This window comes from Pyrus communis, chromosome 16 (assembly GCF_041283825.1).
Source record: "Pyrus communis isolate YQ-2024b chromosome 16, ASM4128382v1, whole genome shotgun sequence".
Taxonomy (NCBI): domain Eukaryota; kingdom Viridiplantae; phylum Streptophyta; class Magnoliopsida; order Rosales; family Rosaceae; genus Pyrus; species Pyrus communis.
Window position 1 is genome coordinate 16,509,685 of NC_142580.1, and position 22,558 is coordinate 16,532,242.

At 35.0% G+C, this 22,558-nt stretch overlaps 1 protein-coding gene and 1 long non-coding RNA gene across 2 annotated transcripts; one reads left to right on the forward strand and one right to left on the reverse strand.

Moving 5' to 3' along the window:
- Nucleotides 1-16,288: 16,288 nt before the first annotated feature.
- LOC148690053 (S-protein homolog 5-like) lies at nucleotides 16,289-16,766 on the forward strand. Its single transcript, XM_088687256.1, has one exon. The coding sequence runs from the start codon at nucleotides 16,289-16,291 to the stop codon at nucleotides 16,715-16,717; it is 429 nt and encodes a 142-aa protein (XP_088543382.1). The 3' UTR covers nucleotides 16,718-16,766.
- Nucleotides 16,767-17,579: 813 nt separating this feature from the next.
- Nucleotides 17,580-19,141, reverse strand: LOC137749225 (uncharacterized). The gene is made up of 3 exons (XR_015957422.1): nucleotides 18,992-19,141; nucleotides 18,089-18,262; nucleotides 17,580-17,808 (listed from the first exon to the last, which is right to left on the reverse strand). It is a non-coding gene; the product is annotated as an uncharacterized LOC137749225 (long non-coding RNA).
- Between the last annotated feature and the right edge of the window lie 3,417 nt (nucleotides 19,142-22,558).

A 22,558-nucleotide genomic window follows, 5' to 3' on the forward strand; every position in this document is an offset into this window, starting at 1 on the left:
TGTTAAGGCTTAAGGATTTTGTTAAAAACATTAAAAAATTAAAAATAACCTCACAAATCCTGGAGGCATGAGGGTTCGAACCCATGCCTTCAGCTTGTAAAGTTTCATTGAAACCAACTTGGCAATAGGTTCTGTTTTGTTATGATTGTATGACTAAACAATTTATAAATATTCAAAAAAATTATATATATATATCGGTTTGGTTCGGTTCGGTTCGGTTTCCGAGCCTCAAAAACCGAAACCGAACCAACCAAATTCGGTTCGGTTCGGTTTTGTAGTTTCGGTTCGGTTTTTTTTTCGGTTCGGTTTTTTTCGGCCTCGGTTCGGTTTGGTTTTCGGTTTTTTTCGGTTTTCGGTTTTTTGAACCCACCCCTACCTACTGCATGACCTAACTTTACATTTTACAAAGTTTAGATTCTACATAAATTGTTTTTGCATTATATCCATAATTGTGCAATTATTGTAAATTGATATTATGAAATAATTGAAAATTTTTTAATTAGGGTTCTTGAAAACCCCATCGCAAGCAACGACTTCCAGCCGGGGCATCGAGTAAGCATAAAACCCCACAACCCAAGCCACGAAGCCAGTAGCTCCAGGCCTGCAACCCAAAAAATCCCAATGCCATATTTGGCATTGCCACCAATAAACCATCGTGGGCTTGGAGAAATCACCCTTCTCCATTCATATATGTGGTCCCTCAAACCACATATATGAAAGGCATAAAGTGAAGCTTTTCATTGTCTGTCATGAAATCGATGTAAATGATATTGATTAATTGCTTGTTTATGCTCCAGCTCCTTATAGTACTTCACTCAATTTCTCTAACATTGAGACATTAACCGGTTCAAATTTCAAGAAATGGAAGAAAGTTGTAGAGATAGTGTTGGGAGTGATGGATCTTCACCTAGCGCACTAAGAGAGGATCAGCTTGCAGCTCTTATTGATGCAAGCACCGCAAATCAAAGAATCAAATTTGATAAATAGGAGAGAGCTAATAGGTTGTCTCTGATTATAATGAAGAAGGCTATGACTCAATATGTGAAGGGAGGCATTCCAAAGCATGCCAATGCAAAGGAGTTCCTTGCTGCCAATGCAAAAGGGTTCCTTGTAATTTTCTCATACAACTCACTTCAATGAAATTTGATGGAGTGGAAAGCGTACGAGAACATATTCTCAAAGATTTGAAAGTACCTATGACTGATCAATTCTTCTTCCATACGGCACTGAATTCACTTCCCTCAAAATGTGATCAATTGAAGGTATCTTACAACACTTTGAAAGACAAATAGGGCATCAATGAGTTTATTTCCATGTGTGCTTAAGAAGAAGAGAGACTGAAGACTAATAAATCAATGGAGGTCAATCTTGTTCAATCTGAAGAAAAAAAAAAAAGGAAAAAGTTCTTTCATGTTGGTTCATCCAATTCTGCTGATAAGATGAAGAAGAAACTAATTTCTTCTTCAACTAAAAGTACTACCATCTCTAAAGGATCTCACAAGCAAAAACCAATAAATAATGATATTGAAAAAGAAAATGAATGCTATTTTTCCAAAGAAATAGGTCGTTTGAGGAAGAATTGCATTAGTTTCAAAAATTGCCTTGCAAAGAAAGGTAATGTTTTCAATATTTTTGTTTGTGTTGAATCAAATTTGGTTTTTATTCCTCCTCATAGTTGGTGGTTTGACACTAGATGTTCCAACCCCATTACCAATTATTTGCAGGGCTTCTCTAAAACAAAGAAGATAAACAATGAAGTCTGGAATTTGTACCAAGCAGAATATCTTGCAAATAAAATTTAACTTTGTACAGTAGACTTGTCAAATGAGCTAGTCATATAGTTACAAGTTAGTCATTGATATAAAGTGTAATTGCAATAAAAAATCCTGACTGACTAATACGTCCAACTAATCAGAGTTTACCTAAATTAGTTTCACAACAATAATTCCTAAACTTGAACACATTTACATTTCAGTTCATTATGCAAATAGCAATGACAAAGTAATTATGAAACAAAGTATGCTAGACTGACTAGTCAAGCTCACCAGTAACTAAGTACAGATTCTTCAATTAATCAAGTGCAAATATACAAATCAAACTTAATTCATTACAAGTTATCCTAGTCAACAATAATTCAGCTCATTTCTCATAATATACAGTGTAAACTTGGTAGCTAACACATATCAAAAAACAATTTATACCGATGCATGATACATATGCAAGTAAGTAAGATATGTGGACAAGTTTAAGAGACAAGGAGCACAAAAACTTTTTGGCTGGAAAAACGCACCTCTGGGTTAAAAACCTAGGGACTCTCTACTAAGTCCAATCCATTAGTGTAAACAAGCTTCATACAAAGACCACACAAGCTCATTTCCTAGATTTCTATTTATAGAGTAGCTTTACCTTTGTGTAACCTTGCCTTACACAAGATGAACTCCTTCAGTCTTCACGAAGTCGCAGCTCCTCCTGAGCTCTTCACCTTATGACATCGATATCAACACAACCAATGCAAATGATATGACAATGATGGTTATCAAAAATTTCGATTCAATGACTAATCAGTTTCTCCAGACAAATACTTGAAGGAAGAAACGGATGAGAATCCAAAACGAGTCAGCTTAAAGATTTGAAACTTGAAGAACTTGACCACAATATTGAAACAAAACCATGAAGACAATGCTACCCTTATATGCAATGATTGGGTGTTTGATGCATGAACATAGTTTTGTGGCTAGGGTTTCAATGAAGAACACAAGAGGTAGCTCAAAAGCTAAAATCAACTCTTTTTTGAAAATATAAACCTGCTAGCCAAAACAAATGAGCATATAAAACGAATTTAAGTAAGTAATTTCAAAGATCGATTTAGAAATATTCGATGAAGAACATTACCCATAAAATATGCTTGACGCTCCTAGGGGGTTTGAGATGTGGATGACAAACAATATCTTTCTCTAAAGTTGATTTCTCTTAACCAAAGAGGATGAAAACCCTAGCTAAGGTTATATAGACAAATCTGATTTTTGCACATCTAACAAGGACAAAAACCACTTGTCAACCCAACAAACAATTTGAGCAGTTCAAGGGCCAGAAACAGACCACCAACAAAAAGGTGTCAGTCAGCTGATGTAGGCTGTCTTAATTTTTGTGCCTAAACAGCTAGAAGTCAGAGCGCAAAACTGACTAGACAATCAAACTAGACAATATGCAACACAAATAGAGATATGAAATGCACATGCATGAACAAACCTTCAACCAATACCCTTGGACGCAAAATCCAGCAAGATAAACTCATAACAGAGTTGTAAATTCAAAGACTATCTAAAAGCATGTGGTATCATTTACAACTTTAGACAAGGAAAGCCAAACAAATAAATCTAGACTTTGCAATCTCCTCTTTTGGCTTTCCTTGACAAAATTTTCCCAAAACGTATAACTAAAATCACACAATCCCACACTCAAGAGAACATCAATCAACAGGAGAAGACCAAGTAACAACTCCTGCAGAAGAACATTTCTTGTTTCTTAGTGAAATTTTATCATGGATTAGGAAATAAATCATCATTATTTACAAAATGTGCGTAAGGTTTTGCAATGTTTTCTTCCCCATTTTGTCATGACTAGACCAAGACAAGGCGGAATATCACACATAATGTCCAAATAACATAACAAATAAGCAAGAGTAGCAAAAGCATAGCAGATCAAAATTAGAAATAAATCATATAAGCATGCCCAAGCAAAATGAAATAGTAATTGGACTAGCGACAAGTAAGCGCATGTAAATGATACAACTCCCCACAAAAGATGCATGCAAGATAAAAGAACTCCCTCATACATGATGCTTTTGATATAAACAAACTTCCTCATAATCATAGACACGGCTTAGAAAAAAACACAACAAACAAAGGTTTAGAAGTTTGCGCTTTTCTAACGAGAAACATTGACTCAGTAGAAATAGAGGATGTCGTCCATTTGAAAGCAGATTTGAGCAAAAGCGTGACATAATAATCCCAAGTAAAGCATAAGTGATGCAACTTATAATGCAAAGTCCTACAAGGAAAACTACTCCCCCAAAATTAGTACTCAAATAAGGCAATATGACTCCCACGTAATAACCAAATGTGAAGATGGAGAACAAGGCATAATATGAACACAAAGTGATAGAATGATACAAATGACCACTTAAGAGATAGTCAGACTTAGTAGTGTCAGCATAAGTGAAGACAAGTTAGTCATATGGTGAAAACCTAAGAGATGTGACTGAGATGATTCCATGTCAAAAACAGATAAGAGCATTCCTTGCAAATTGACAATCTCAAATGACCTAAGTAACCCTGAATTTTTTCACTCTTCTGACGAACAGATAAGGAAACATGTCCATTTAAAATTGGTCTTGTGCAAGAGCACACAACAATGTACCCAAACAATTTGGACAATACACAACAAAAAATTGAGATCAAGGAAGATATACATAATCTCAGCATCAATAAACTACAGCTAACGAGACAATCCACAAGGGAATTGAAACACAAAGTAGTTTGAATATCTATGCTTCTGAGTTATGATTAGCAATTCAAAAACTTAAGAAATAGACATGCAGTGTACCTCTCAAAAGACAAATCTTCAAAGGCATACATGGACAGTAAAGCATAGATTAACACAAGCTCATAATGCAACAATGTGCCAAGGTATATGAAGAGGAATATGTGATAGCCTTCTTGAAATCATAGCTCCATGCCACTAGGCCCAAGGTTAATTCAAAGACTAACCAAACTTTTAATAATCTATTAAGCTTAAGAAACAACACTTCCTTCATAATATGAACAAATGACAAGACTCACAAAGGACAAGACTTCCTTCATAGATATGAAGTGTTAGATTTCTCTCTCAAAACACACACCCAGGTGAACATAAAGTAAACATCCACAATTAGCATACATAAATGGTTCCTATTCACATATGGAGGCAAAATTGGACCAATGAGATTCATGGGTATTACTTGAAGAAACATAGATGTTCCAATGGTAGACAATTCATTGTGGGCTGCCTTAGTTTGTTTCCCCAAAAAACATAATCCACAAACACAAGAGTCAGAGATAAAATAATGTGGTAGCCCCCTAACAACCTCTTTCTTGGATAATCTATGTAGATCCCTGGTGTTCACATGACCACATCGTTTATGAAACAATACATTTGTTTCATCAATTGCTTGGTCAAACTTTGAAAATTCACCTATTTTATAAGCATCAAGGATATAACACTTGTCATTGAACCTTCAAAAGGCAAGCATATTCTTTCCAAATTTATTGACAATCTGGCAACCTTCTTTGGAGAGGTTCACTTCATCAACCACTTTGTCACACAACTTATAAATACTGATGAGGCTTGACTTCAACCCATCCACATAATTGACATTCTTTAGCTGAGGAAGATAAGGAATATTGACAGGTCCATTTTTAGTTATTTGAATTTGTCTCCACAATCAAATACAAAGTCACCATCATTAAAGGGAGCAAGAGACAAGAAGGCAATTTTGTCTCTGGTCATGTGCCGATAACCTTTATTGTCAAGATGCCACACATTTACTTTGATAACTGAAAGTGCATTGAGGATCACAAGACATTTATTAGAAACTTTCTTAATCCATTTAGAGTCTGGCTTCACATGATTTGAAGTAGATGACTGAACCAGTTGAGTAAGTCTGTTAACTTCAACGACCAGTCGAACAACCTGACCTTTCAAGGTATCATTCTTTCCAGAGTGAAGCTTCCAATATTTTGGTTGAATATGACCTACTTCATCACAATGACAACATGTGGGAAAAAACCTGTTCCCTGAGCTAAGATTGAAAATAGAAGCCATAAGTTTTGATTCTTCCACAATCTTTGTCTTGGTAGCCATAGAGCTTGAACCATTTTCAACAAAACCAATAGCACTTTTGTCGCCATATGGCTTCCCAAAACTCAGCTTTTTGTCAATTTTTAAGCAAAATTGGTAAGACTAATGATCTTGTTGATTGCCTCTATCAGCATGGATAACTACAAGTTTTTCATATGATATATAGCATTGTTTGTCTTCAGCACCTAAACTTGATTTGACAAGTTTTCATGAGATTTCTTCAGGTCCATAACTTAGGCTTCAAGAGCTGCAACAACATCATCATTTTCTTCTCTATCTTCACAAACAGACCTATATACTGTTAGTGCTTTGACATGACCTTCAAGAGTGACAACATTTTCAACCAGTTCATTTCTATTTAGACGGAAATACTTTATTTTTATTTTTATTTTATCTGGAGAGCATTAAGGTTTTTGTTAAGCTCAATATTGTTGTCTTTGACATTACAAGTCTAATCAAAGGAGTTAGACTTGAGACACATTTCATCATAAGTCAATGCATGTTCATCAACATTGAGATGCACTTCATCCACTGGAGCAACAAGAACAATAGCTTTCTCCTCATCATTTGATGACCTGTCAGAATAATCAGATTCTTCACAATCGTTTTCACTCCCGGTAGACATCCGTACTTTGTTTGCACACTTAGTAACATGATGACCAATGCCACCACAAGTGAAGCACGATCCAGGTTCACTCGAAAATGATGAATATCTAAGATTGAAAAGTTTTGCTTGCTTCTTGTCAAAAGACTTTTTTTTCATGTGATGAAAACTTTGGGTTTTTGGAAGAGTCTCCAGTCATTTTGGCATATTTTCCTTTGTTCTTGACAGTCTTTCTGAACTGATTAACAAACAAAGCCAAATCCTTTTCATGAGATGGATTTTTTGATCTTACAGTAGCTTTAGCTTTTTGGACTCCTTGGAAAGCAACATCATTTCCCTTTTTCCAGTCTACATCTTCCATATCAAGAGTAAAAGAATCAAGGGCAATCAAACCCTAAGTATTCAATAATTTGAAACTTCTCACTCCAAGCAACATAATCTGTTACATCAAAACAAGGAAGGAAAGTTAGAAGAACCAGCAAATCAGTCACGATCCATGGTGAGATTCCACCTAATATAAGTAACTCGCAAGGATCACTCTATGTATATCTAGAACAAGGCTTTGATACCAATTGAAATTTTTTACTAGGTGAAATTTGTACAAGTTATCTTAACCAACAACAATTCAGTTAATTGCTCATAATATGTAGCGTAAACTTGGTAGCTAACACATATCAAATAATAACTCATAGGATGCATGAAACATATGCAAATAAGTAAGATATGTGGACAAGTTAAGAGACAAGAAGCACAATAAGGTTTTGGCTGGAAAAACCCACCTTAAGGTTAAAAAACCAAGGACTTTCCATTGAGTCAAATCCACTAGTGTAAACAATGTTCATACAAAGACCACACAAGCTCAATTCCTAGATCTTTATCTATGGAGCAGCTTTACCTTTGTGCAACATTGCCTTACACGAGATGAACTCCTTCGAACTTCACAAAGTTGTAGCTCTTCCTAATCTCTTCACCTTCTGGGATCGATATCAACACAACTAATGCAAATGATATGACAATGATGGTTATGAAAAATCTTAATTCAATGACCAGTAAATTTCTCTAGACAAATACTTGAAAGAAGAAACTAATGAGAATAAAAAAACGGGTTAGTTTAAACATTTGAAACTTGAAGAACTTGACCACAAAATTAAAACAAAACCATAAAGACAATGCTACCCTAATATGTAGTGATTGGGTGTTTGATGCATGAACATGGTTTGGTAGCTAGGATTTCAATGAAGAACACAAGAGGTAGCTTAAAGCTAAAATCAATTATTTTCCGAAAATATAAACTTTCTAACCAAAACAAATGAGCATATAAACCGAATTTTTCAAAGATAGATTTAGAAATATTCGATGAACAACATTACCCATAAAATATGCTTGATGCTCCTAGGGAATTTGAGATGGAGATGAAAAACAATGTCTCTCTCTAAGGTTAATTTCTCTCAACCAAAGAGGATGAGAACCCTAGCTAAGGTTATATAAACAAATATGATTTTTGCACATCCAACAAGAACAAAAACCACTTGTTAACCCAACAAACAATCTGAGCAAATCAAGGGCCAGAAACAGACCACTAGCAAAAAGGTGTCCATTAGCCCATGTGAGTTCCCTTAATTTGTGTGCCCAAACAGTTGGAAGTCAGCACGCAAAACTAACTTAGACAATTAAACTAGACAAAATGTAACATAATTAGAGATATGAAATGAACATGCATGAAAAAATCTTTTACGATGATGATTGTCCTTAACCAATGCCTTTGGATGCAAAATCCAGCAAGATAAACTCATAATACAGTTGTAAATTCAAAGACTATCTAAGTGCATGTGTGGTATCAATTACAACTTTTGACAAGGAAAACCAAACAAATAAATATAGACTTCATGAAGTTTACATAATGTTTTTGTGGGGAATGGGAGCAAGCTTGCAGTCGAATTCATAGGCAGTGTCAAATTAGTAATGCCATCAAGTTTTGTTTTGAGTCTAAGTCCAGTTTTATATGTACGTTCCATGAGGAGTTTAATTTCAGCATCTAAATTAGTAGAGTCAGGGATTACTTTTGTTGGAGACAACGAAAGTGTTAAATTTTACCATTCTGATAATAAAGTTGTCCATTAGAAGGTGCAGGTTCATTGGATATTCAGAGAAATCCAAAGGGTACAAGTTCTATTGTTCAGATTCTCACTTTCGAATTATGGAAACAAACAATGCTTAGGTTTATAGAGGAACAAGAAATGTGTGTCTCAGTGGCCACTACACCTGAATTTGAAGAAATGAATGACAATTCATTGTTACTTAATCAACAATTAACAACATTCCATTGAATGGGGACATCCAACTAATGGTCCTACACGACGCCATGAATGTTCCTCAGCAAGAAGATGTGATCAATACCACTACAGCAGTACATAACAATGATCAAATGACAAGTGAATGAGAATGCTCAAGTTCCTAAACCAGTTAATGTCCAACCTTCAACAAACAGTATCAGGAAATCCCTTAGAAATCGAAAAACTCATGCTTCCTGACTTTGTATACTTAAATGTGGCTGAGGACAACATAGGTGATGAAGATGACCCTATTTAATTTAATCAAGCAATCTCTAGTGCTTGATCAGTTTTATGGCACACAACAATGGAAGAAGAATTAGAGTCCATGAAAAAAAATAGTGTATGGACTCATGTACCAAGAAGCACATAAGTAACAAAGGTGGTGGGGTTTAAGTGGGTGTACAAAACAAAGAGGGATGCACAAGGTCAATTTGATAAGCATAAGGTAAGACTAGTTGCCAAGGGCTTTACTTAGAGATAGGGTATTAAAGCACTTTCAGTGTTACTAGGCTCCCCTAGACTAGAGGCAACCAATCCTCTAAAATGAACAGTAAATGCCTCTAGTAAACAGTAAATGCCCAAGTGCATCTCCACCTCTAAACTGAATAGGCAAGGCAATTCGTAATAAAATATTAGTATTTTTATTTTATAAAATAATAAAAAATTATTTTATTTTCATTATAAAACAATTTATTGTATTTTTAATTAACTTTTTTTTTTATTATAATTTATTGTATTTTTAATTAATTTGTATTAGTATTTTATAATTTTTATTAGTGGCTGACGTCATCATGATGTTAGCCTTGTGTCATATCCCTTTGGTGCTGGGGTCGTGGATTTATGCCTGGTGGAGAACCCGAGCTTGCCTGGAGCTCAAGCTATTTGAATGGGCTAGAGCCAATTGCTGGGGCATTGGGTCATTTAATAGCCAATCCCCAAGGGAATTGGGGCACGCTGGAAGTGCTCTTAACTACAACGAGGCTTTATCTTCAGTCTCAACAAAAGACTAAATAAGAATCATCTTGGCTCTCATAGCTCATTTTGACCTTGAACTTCACCAAATGGATGTCAAACTGCATCTCTCAATGGTGAATTGGAGGAAGATATTTACATACAGCAGCCACTAGGATTTGTTAAAAGGGGGAAAGAAATTATGCTCTGCAAATTAAACAAATCCATTTATGGATTAAAACAAGTCTTAAGGAAATGGAATAAGAAGTTCGATCAAGTGATGACATCTTTTGGCTTTCAGGAAAACAAGATGGATGAATGCATCTACCTAAATGTCAGTGGTTCCAAATTCATATTCTTAGTATTGTATGTGGATGATATATTGTTCTTGGCATACAACTAAGAAAATGTTAGCTAAGAATTTTGACATGAAGGATTTGGGGGAAGCTAAGTTTGTTCTTGGCATTGAGATCATAAGGTACCGCAACAAGAGAGCACTTGGACTCTCTCAAAGACAATCCATTGACAGGATTGCCAAGAAATCCAATATGGAGAAGTGTTCCCGTGGGGAAATGACCTATTGAAAAAGGAGATAAGATAAGCATTGAACAAAGTCCAAAGAATGACTTGGAAAAGGAAAGCATGAAAGACAAACCCTATGCACCCCTAGTAGGTAATCTCATGTATGCTCAAGTTTGTACAAGGCTTGATTTGGCATTTGTAGTGAGTGTGCTAGGAAGGTTTCAATCAAATCCTGGCACAGCTCATTGGGTTGCAGCCAAGAAGGTTTTAAGATTTGAAGAGAACAAGGGATTTTATGTTGACATACAATCATGTAGACAGTCTTGAAATTGTATGTTATACTGACTCAGACTTGCCAGGTTGTAGAGATGACAAGAGATCAACCAATGGATATATATTCATACTAGCTGGAGGTGCTATTTCTTGGAAGAGTTCGAAGAAAAATTTTCATTACATCCTCAACTATGGAAGCCAAGTTCATTGGTTGCTACTCAGCCACCAAGCAAGCTGGTTGGATTAAAAACATAATGAAGGGCTTGATAGTTGTAGACAACATGAAAGACCACTGAATGTGTACTGTGACAACAAGGCTGAAATGTTCTTTTCTAAGAACAACAAGGGGTCACCGGCATGTAGACTTATGGATATCAAGTATTTGAAAGTAAGAGATGAGGTGAGGAAAAGGACAATCGATATCCAGCACATAAGTAAAAAATTGATGGTAGCTGATCCGACTAGAAAAGCTTTACCAGTGGGTGTCTTTAAGAGACATGTTTTCAGAAAGGGAATAAGGGAGACTTTTGATTTAGTTAATGGGTGGGAGTAAGCACTTGTTTATCTTCTTGAAATTGAAAGGTTAAAGTGTTGCTTTATCAGTCAAGTTGGATTGTTATAAATTGATTCGTGCATTGATCTATATTTTCATATATATATAAATATGTGAAGCCACATTGACAAAAATCTAGTACTGATGTATAATCAGTTTGTTTTAGGGAACTGACATTTCGATTATCAGTTCTAGTCATCATGGCTTTGTTAGTAACATAGTATTTTGAGATCGATGTGTATGTAATCATGGAGTAAAGGTATAGCTCAGACTGTGCTTTGTTTTCCATGGTTCTGCAATTATTTCAAAGTGACAAGTTGCTGGAAGGGATAGTTGCCATGAATTCTTATTGTTTTGGGGTTCTCATTGACATTAAGTGGGAGAATGTAAACTCTTATATGAATGGCAATGAGGTTTTGTGAGTTTACTTGGAAATTCAAGTAACTTGGTACTCAAGTTATTTGATTTATAAGGGATCTCGGTGCGGCGGTGCCTAGTCAAATAAGGATTGTGGAGTTTTAATTATATGCAACTAATAAGGACCCTTATAAAGTAAATACAAAGATTTAGAATTATGAAGGGACTCTAATTGATTTGATAGAGTTTGAGTTTATATCCATTCCAATAATAGGCTGGAATTGATTGAAACCCTAACTATATAAATAAGGAGAAGTCCCTGCTTCCATACTACGGTATTCTCATATATACTACTACCCTATTTTGATAGTAGAGATCATCAAGAGTATTGGAAGTAGAAGACTACTTCAGTTTGTGTTCAAGAATGGTCGTGCCTGCAGTTAGCCTTCTTGTTATTCATGCAAGCATGCTTAGACGTAAAAATCTTGTAGCATCATTATATGTAGCCCTAGGTTCAAGTTGATAGATTATGTGGAACTCTTACATCCTATAGGTTTGGCATACGGATTTTTCCTCAGAGGTTAGTTTCTATTCTGTCTTTTGTTAAAAGTTCTATTACTCATTTCCTTTGATGCTCAAAAAGTAAAATTTGAATGTTTCGACCTTTCCAAACTTTTTGGCACGAATTTTGCTTTATCCGCAGTCGACACAACAAGAATTTTAGAATGCTCTGCCATGTTCTTCCGGAAAGAGGTTTGTTGCCTCTCTTTCTCCATCATCTCCACTTTCAAAGCCATGTTAATAGCCTCTTGAAAACTCCACAGATTCTGTAGCCCAATCTTTTCTTGAATGGAGGGTTGTAGTCCATTGACATACATCGCAACCTTCTGATTTTCTTTCTCCGTCGGATGATTTTGCTCAACTAGTCGCATGAAATCATTCTTATAATCTGTCACGCTTCTATAGCCTTGGACACAGCTGATGTACATACGGTACAAAAGTTGTTTCATAATCCGTAGGTAAACGATAGTACATACGGTACACATCAAGAGCTACTTCATTTTTCTCCACGTGTGAATTTGATTATTTCCTTGCCTCTGTCAGGTGTTATTTAATATCCCAACAAACAACGATAGTTGCTTTGAGACAGAAGGCAACCATCTTCACCATCTTTGTCTCGAGGACCTACATGACGTCGAAGAATCTCTCTACCTCCACTGACCAATCCAGGAAGTCTACGATTGTCGGTCCCTGCAAAAGTTGGAATGTCTGCCTTAATCCAAAAATCATCAAAGTTGTTGCAGTTTTGATGATTTGGATTGTTAAACTGGGGCGGAACGCCCTGATTATTGCCTCATGCAGATCTTCGGTTATTTGGACCGAGGGCTTGGAGCAACATCTTGCAAAGATCTTTGAATTGCGCAGTGAAATTTGCAATCTGTTCAGTTTGAGCATCCAGGTCCGCTCGAGTGATAGGGTTAGATTCACAATCACGATCACCCATGGATAGATAGGACAATCAACGATGCCAAAACGGGAGAAACCCACTCTGGTACCAATTGACATTAGCATGAAGCGATCAAAAGGTTACCAATGTAGTGGAACAAAGTTTGGAATCTAACAGAAAATTGAGAGAAATCTCAAAGGTTGTATTTGATAATTCTTGAAGGATTGCCATTGATACATCTAGATGACTTAAATAAAGACTATAAACGTTGGGAACAACTCAACTGACTTCTAAGAATTAAAACAACATTAAATAAACATTAATCAGATGACAAGCGAAGAGTCCGAATTTTATTATGAAACTTTAAACATTGCTTTGAAGGCTGAAACAACCCCTGATGGCCAAAATCTATCGTATGTCACATCAAAGTGGTGTGTTGGACTTGTGGCGTCGTTCTAATTTTGAAAAGGTATAACAGGCCCAAATCACAGCTCAGACGCGAAATCAACAAATTCTCACTGGTCTTTTTATCTTCATACGATCTATTTCCCCTTCAATCCATTCTGTTATTTGTTCTATATCATAAGATAGACTGTTTTCTAGCAAAACCTACACAGTCGCAAAATGTAGACATTCTTTTTCTATTTTTGTTTTTAATCTACACATTCTTTTTCTACTTTTTTGTCTTCTGACAAATAGAGATGTGGCGGGACCCTTTTTTGTTGTTACATCCGGCTGTTTTCTCTGAACTTGGTGCTGCTTTGGATCAGGTGCTGCTCTTTGAAGATATGCTAGACTACTCGTTATGTTTATCCATTAGTAAGCACAACTTGGCTTTAATTTAATTCTTCTTTTCCATGCCCTATAATAATTTGTTCAGTACTGGTTGGCACATAAAAAGTAATTAATTGGGTTTGATAAACTCCAATTGGAACTTAAACCTTGCAGTCTTGGAGAGGCACAATGATATGATCTAGATCGTGGCGTTTGTTTGAATATGAGTAGTTAAATATTTGATTATCTCCTAATACGCACATAGTTTTAAAAGCAATCAAACAAGGAAAAATTATGTCCATGAGTTCTACCTTAATGCTAGTGTGGTCCAGTAGAGATTAAGTACTAATAGAATCTAAAGTTTTAATTTTTCTTGTGGTACATACCATTAAGTGGTCTGAAAAATCAACAATTAAATTTTACATATATGAATTTAATGAATTTTGATAACGATTAAATTAAATTTGCAGAAAACCCGTATACAATCCCTTAAATTTAAATGCCATCATAATATCTTACGATCTTATAATAGTATTTTCGGACGAAAGCAATATTTGGATTTGAGAGTTCAAAGACTGGATATTAGATACAATGATATATACTCTCAACAACTTTTTAAGTCTTGTGACCTTTGCGGATATATACTTTCATGTGTCTGAAAGAAAAAGTCATATTTTATTTTGTTTAATGTGAATATAGTGTTCACATCAAAATTCAAATAACTTTGATGAAAGCTTATGGCTCAGAAAAATTTGTATCTTGGTGCTGCATTTAAGTGGGGCAGCATGCATACATATGGTGTGATATTTTGTAACCCCAATTCATCTTGCACGCGTGTGTGTGTGTATATATATAATAATGTGTGTGTATATATATATTTATATAATTAAACCAAGTGATCATAGTATATTAGGTTATGTTGGAAACTGAAACAAAAAGGAACGAAGTTACCCGAAAAAATTTAGAAGCCTTAAGTGGTGAATGATTCTTGGGATAAGTCGCGGACTAAGTCGCTTTCTTTAAGATGCTTGGCGGCTCTGTCCAAAGTGTGCAAGCAGTTCACAAACACTACGTCGTCCCCAGGATAAAATAGCCCAGAACCTTTTTCTGATAAGATTCTTCCTTGCACACCGGAAGAACCTTTGAACTTACACCTTTCCGATATGTTGCTTTTAAATCAATATATGTAAAACTTTTTTCCTTTCATATATTTTCTACCATTCATCTGACTAATATATATATATATATATATATATATATATATATATATATATACAACTGGTTCAAAACTTTTGCTCAGGTGCGCAAGGAATATGTATGTGTTGCTAATTTGTAATATATGTAGTGTTTTCATTTTTTTTATTTTCAATCTCGTTAATATGTATTTGTTGTTCTCTTTTAACATATTTAAAGAAGAACAAGCATGGAAAGGAGCCAGATCCCATCTCTTTTTTTCGAGCTACCCTTACCCGGAAAGATGGCTTTTGGATTGATGAATAGTCACAACAAAGAGGGGTAAATGATTTATAAATCTATTCAGATTACAACTACTTTATGTGTCTAGTTATGTATTATGGCGGATTCAGAAGACAATATTGTAGGTTAATTTATATTTAATGTCTACTTTATGTGTTATGGCAAATTCTGACGACATTATTGTAAGTTAATTTATATTTGAATGCATATTATGTTTGTTATGAGCTTTGTTTATTTTATTCACTCATTAAGTATTTATTGTCACATATATCCAACACAGGTTCTATCGGTTTTAGAGACTTAACCGACAGAAAATTTATTTTCTTATGCTAGCAATTCTATGGCTTATTATATTCGCCACTGCATCCATTTTCTATCGGATTTTGCTTAATATCCAACAGTAATACACGTTTCTTGTCGGTTATTATAGCGACACTAATAAATAATTTCGTAGTAGTGTGGTACCAAGTTTTTACTAAATAATTATCGTATCTTACGAATATACTTTTTGTTTACTTTCGTCATAAGTAGAAAAGAAATGATTCGTGCATGCCTGTTGCAAACATCATGTTTAGTTTTTACCTTTAAAATGAAAAAAATCACATAAGAATCAAGAGATATAAATAAATAGGTATGCAAAAAAAAAAAAAAATTTAAAAAATTATGTATGTTCCACTGTAATCTAATTATACCTACATTTAGTGTATATTCACGCACCAGTTTATTGTAAGAAAACAAAATAGAGAAAATAAAATACCATAGTAAAGTAGGATATTAGATACCATAAAACAATTTATTTTTATTCATTCACCAAAAGAGTTTGACTCTCGCTTTATAAGAAAACAATTGTTAGGTTCACTCTCCATGTCGTATCAGTACTTTCTTTAATTTACTGAATCCTATTCCTAAACAGGCAGAAAAAATATCGTGTATATCTGTATATATGGTAATATACTACGTAGTATATTGGCATACCATTATGACGTTATCATTCCAAGCTAGTGAAAATGATTTTAGTTGTTTGAGGCCACCTTTAAAAGAATGGCTTGTATTTGGCCTGTATTTAATTCGATCATTTCCACCATACCCTCACACTCAACATGAAGATCCTTACCAGCATTTTGCTTATTTTTGCTCTTGCATTCGTCGTAATCTGCATGTCAATACTAGAACCCCAGAATTTCTACGGCACCGAATACAACGTTCGAGTCGTCAATGGCTTCACAAACAACTCGTCCTTGCCGTTGGTGATTTGGTGTGCATCACAGAACAGTGATCTTGGTGGACGGGCGCTTCAAGAGCATGACGATTTTAGCTGGAGCCTGAGGACCAGTCTTTGGGGCACTACTAACCTTTTCAAATGTACCATCAAATGGGACCGAATAAGGAGGAGTTTTGAGGCGTTTAAGGCTTCGAGGGATATTCAGAGGTGCGGTCCTTTGAGGAAGTGTTCTTGGTTGGTCAGAGAAGATGGGTTTTATTTCAGCAATGATGAAGTAAATTGGAAAAAAGATTTTTCATGGTTGTAAGGTATAATTAGTATTTCAGAGCAGTAATTTTTATAATTTGCAAATTGCATGGATCTAGTACTTCAATATAATTTAAAGGGTATGTGTTTCGGGGGTTTCTTTTTTATCCTTTTCTATTCGATATTTTCATGTTGCTTTGCTAAGATACAGATGAAAACCACGTTTGCTTTTTGGAAGTTTGGTGCCCCAGAATGCCAAAATCAGTAATCTTGGGTCTTTTGTGGAAAATAATTTTGCAGAGTTTTTTCCCCCAATATACACCTTTTTTTATCCACTGATTTTTCTTTTATTTTTTTAATTCAAATACTAGAAATAAACAAATGCACACACGAGAAAAAAGATGTGTATGAGAAAATCACTTCACTACTAGAAATTTTGACTTTACCGACAAAATTAATTTGTCGGCAAAAGTCAAAATTTGTCGCCAAAGTGTCTTTCCCAACAAAAAAGTTTGTCGGCAATTTTGTTCGCTAAAAGCATGTCGCCTCAGAATTTTCCCGACAAAATTTGGTATTTCGTTAGCTAAGATTCAACTTCACGACAAAATCCTTTTTGTCAGCATTTCCATCTTTCGACAAATATTTTTGTCGGTACAAGCTTTTTTAGCCGACAAATAATACGTTTCAATCTACAAAATGTGTTTGTCGCTATGGCTATTTCGTCGGCACAATCTTCTCTCTCCCGACAAATTGATTTCGTCAAGAATACATTTAATTTATAAAAATAAAAATAAAATGCTTTAATGCTCAGCCATTACATATGCATATCAAAATACAACACACAAAATTGTTAAGAAGTTATGTTTTATTGAATGATAAATGTTGAATGTACAAAAGCATATCTACAGTGCTTATACAAAAGCATCATAGGTGAAATCATAAAAACAAAATTGAAGGAATGTTACAAATGAACCAACCAACATATATAAAAAATCACTCTGCCTAAAATGTTCATACAAAAGCTCCGATTGCCTTGGTTCTCTCGTCCAAACTCTCATGTAACTCAAACTTGAACTTCTTGTATCAAACCAGCTTGAGTCTGTTGAGGTAGTCATAGTATTCATAAATTTTGGTGTCTATGTCAAAGTTCACCTGAAAAGAATAAAAGACGAAAGATAAATTTCAACACACATGGCAATTGAAAACAATTCAGACCATTCTAAACAACAGCAACAAATTGTCTCCAAATCCAATCTTACACATCAACTAGCATGCAATTAAAACAGACCATCATAATTGATTTAAAAATACCTAATCTAAAGAGTTTAAAGATTCTGATTTCTCAAATTCAGAGTAAGATAGTCTTATTCATTATGTATTCCTAATAGCAAGTGTACCGTAAAACTGATTATAAATAAATATTTCTACTCACAGTGATATCTGTAATAAGGTATTTCTTTCTGTATCAAACTTGAATTTCACTTGTATCTTGGATGAGAAAACATGTACCAGATGCATACATTCTTAAAGGCCAAGACAATAGCTCATCCAAACCTTGCAATCAACATTTCAAACCACTTGCCATTTGAGAAGTTCTCTTCAGTCCCTGAATAAGATGTAAATCACAATGAATAAAAGGAGTTACAAAAAGTTACACAATAATTTTTTTTTCTTCTTAGTACAACGATATATTTTACCCTAAGGGAAGGGAGAGGCTAAACCACACAATGGGCAACCTAATTTGACATCGAATTTTCCATACACAAGATTCGACATGAGACCTCTCACTTACAAGTGAAGAGGACTACCACACACTAGGCTTGCACTTATTTTAGCTTAATAAAGCCATGCATAAGCCAACCAATGAACTTGCAACACCAAAACCCGCCAAATAGTACCAGAATTTTTCAATGTTCAAAGAATATACCAAAAAAAAATAAACTGAAGCCAAAATCAAGCCCCATCTCTCTAAAAAAAAAATCAGAACCCAGGCCACAATCAAAATCCCTAAAACCTGACCCCTAAATCTAACAATTTGAACAAATAGTATAGCATCAATTGAGGGAAAAAACAATCAATAGGTGAATGCACAACACGCCTCAACCTCATACTCCAAACATACCATCAATTCCATACCCAATCAAAATGTAAAATATATCATTCAATTTACACCCAATACAAAAAGAAGAAGAAGAAAAAAAAAAAAAATAAAAATAAAAATAAAAACAAACAAACAAACCATTCAATTCAATATCCAATTCTAGGTCAAAAATCAAAACAGGACCAAAAACAAAACTCCACTAATAGTGTAGTTATCCAAATCTCCATCACAAACCTTCTATTATCAAATTCGGCGAGAAATTTGGGCCACGCACTGCAACAACAAGGTGCACAATGATAAATATGAGAAAGGCAAAGAGATGAGCGACAAAGATGAGAGTGAGAGATGAGAAAGACCAATTGAAAGCCACCTACCTTTCAAAGGAAAGAGAGCGCAGATTCGAGTCCATGAGTGAAGGTGGTGAGAGGGATGTGAGAAACCAGAGAGAGAGAAGCATGATCGATTAAGAGAGAAGGAGCAGCATGAAAGTTAAAGAGAGTTATCGCAATTTATTTCCTTAATTAATTAGGCTTAGGAATTTAAAAAGTCCTAATCGTAAAAAATTTAGAGTTCATTTGGATGTACTTTTAAAATGACTGAAAACACTTTTGATGAAAATGTTTTTAGAACCAAGTTTTAGTAAAGATGCAAGTAAATCCTGAAAAAACACTTAAATGCCTCCTGGAAGTAGCACATAACTGATGCTTTTTGCAGAAAGCACTTTAAGTGATTTTGGAATCTAAAAACATTTTTTCTATAAGCGTTTTCAGTCAATTTAAAAGCACATCCAAACGAGCCATTAGTATTCAAATGTAAATTTTAAGAAGGCGGGAAAAATCCCACCAAATCCTGCCCAACAAAGCCAAGTTCTTGGCTAAGAACTTCACTACCGACAAAATATTTCGTAGGCAATAACACTATGTCGTCTGGAAGAGTTTGCCCCAAAATCTTAACCATGGTATGCATGTTTAGCTGAAAAAGCAAAGAATTTGTCGAGTGAAAGTTGTTGTGCCGACAAACTCTTACTTAGTCGGCTTAGAAATTGTCGGCAAAATAATATTTTCTAGTATTGCTTCCTTATATGTTAGCGAGGTAGCATTTGAAATATTTTATCCAACAAGATCCTCTCCGGATTCTCTTTGTGAGGATCATGAGAATCCGTGAATCATGTTCGTTCATCGTACATTGTGCGATCAGTTTTTGTCGAGTACTGTTTGTGTTTAATTTTAAATAAAAAATTTAAAATGATTTATAATCCACGATATACGATAAATGGACACGATTCACGAATATCTGGAATCCTCACAAAAAGAATCTGACAAGGATTCGGATTCTTATTTTATGTTAGAAATGACTGTAGTGGAAATTTGGTTCGTTATAAAAATATTAAAAAAATAATAATAATTTCCTACAGTAATGCAATAGAACAGTACTTTTTTCCGCAAGAAATTGCAACTGAAAATACCACTTAATGGTTATGTTAGTTCGGATTTTTCGTTGCTCCAGTCTTCCTCAGGTATTTTATTTTCTGTCTGCAGTTAAACCGTACCAGCAACAAAATATCTTATGACCAATCTATTAGAAAGAAAAAGACAACGGAAAACAAAAGACTATGTGCCAAAACAGATACTAATTAAGATCGCATAGGTTCAAAAGAGTACAATTTCATCTTTACATGCATGCCATTTATATTTGATTGTTTACATTTGTAGACAGGGGTGAAACTAACATGGGATCATTGATTATCTTTGATCTCTTAACAACTTCAAAAACCTCATATATATTTATTTATGTATTGTATTTGACCCCTATAAACAGTTAAGAACTAAACTACAACCTGCTCATCCTAATTCTTCTATTTTCTTAAATCATATTTGTCTTCATTCTCTCTTCTTATGAGAGATTCTATTGTGCGATTCATGTGCTCGATTCTATTGTGCGTAAAAAGTACTCATGCTCAGAAGTGCTCATGTTATATATTTTTATTAAATATCCAAATGTCTTTTCTTTTGGTGCTCGTCGAGAAAAGTTTTTTATAACCAAAAACACTTTTAAGTTTTTGAATCGAACACAATCAGAAGCCTTTCTCATAGCTGGAAATGTTAGCATACGCTTCTCCATTAGTTGATTTTCACTTCACGAGAACTCTCATACGCGTCATCATCACATTGCTATATGTCGATTCAAAACCTTGTGTCTGGCTTAGTGGTACAAAAGCAAGTCTATCTCTCCCACCAAATTGCATGTATCACTTATCAGCGCACAAACAACATTTGGCATGTTCAATCCCAACTACGTACCTTTCAAAGATAGAGACAATTCATTTCTTGCACTATATATCAGGTTTTTCCTTTAATATCCGTATGCAAATTAAAAGTTTCTTTCCGACGTTTCTTTCTAATCGACTGTTCCCTTCACAGTGTATTTCCACTCCCATAACATAATTCGAGGTAATTATCTTTCTCTCAATCATGCATGCTTTGAATACAAGATGCGATAAGTTCTGATGTCTAAATATTAAAAACCTTGAAATCGATTGAGTATCCATCTCAATAATACAACACCATAAAAAAAAACACCCTTTTTAGATCAAAGAATTTAATTTGTTGGGCAAATAAGATTTTGTCGCCTATTGTTTTGGTCGACGGATATTTTTTTTTTTTTGACAATATTATTCGGGCAAATGTCATCGAACACACGTTATCCAACAAATTTTAAAACTCTGTCGAGCAGATACTTTTTGCCTGACAAAATTACTGCTCACAATTACGTCGAGCCAAGTGCGTTGACCAACTTGGCTCAATGAATCCAACCTGCCCGACAACAATGTTTTGTTACTGAAACCCATTGTTGAATTGGAATAAAATCTTAAACGAAGAAAAATGTACAATTTGTCCGATGAATTTTAAAGTTGTATTTTTAGAAATAAAATAATACTTTACCCAACGAAACAACCGTCAAGCAAGAAAAAAAAAAGGACAAAATAATTCGACAAAATTTTCGTCGGCTAAACATTTAATTTTTTTTTTAATTCGTAATTTACTTGTGTTTAATTTAAGTAAATTAATTAGTTTTAATTATATTAATCTCAAAATAAATTATAGTATTTAAAAAATATTTAATTATATTAAAGCTGAAATATTCGTACAAAAGTATATAAAATATCCTAAACTAACTACTCTTAGGGTGGCTGCTGGGATGGCAGCTGGAGCTCACTTAGAGGATCAGGGAGGCGAATGCCAGAGGCTATTCACTAGTAAAAAAAACACTTTGCGCGACGTAGGTACTTTCGTCGCGCAAAGTAAAAATCGTTGCCTAAGGGTTTGCGCGACGCAACCTTCGTCGCGCGTTAATCGTCGCGCAAAGTCTGAGACGCTAGGGTTTGCGTGACGGCCCAAGGCGTGCGTCACGCAAAGTGGGTTTGCGCGACGGCCACGGTGCGTCGCGCAAAGTGGGTTTGCTCGACCAACGGAGTGCGTCGCGCAAATACACTTTGCACGACCTATTTTGTGCGTCGCGCAAACTCACTTTGCGCGACGTACTTCGTTGGTCGCGCAAACTCACTTTGCACTACCCACTTTTTGCGTCACGCAAACCCACTTTGCGCGACCCACTTTGTGCGTCGCGCAAACCCACTTTGCACAACCAACGAGTGCGTCACGCAAAGTGGGTTTGCGCGACGGAGCCATGCGTCGTGCAAAGTGATTGGTCGTGCAAAGTGGGGAGTAGTTTTGGTCAAACTTTTTTTTTTTTTTTTTAATTTTTGATAAATATTGTAATTAAATTCGAAAGAATAATTAA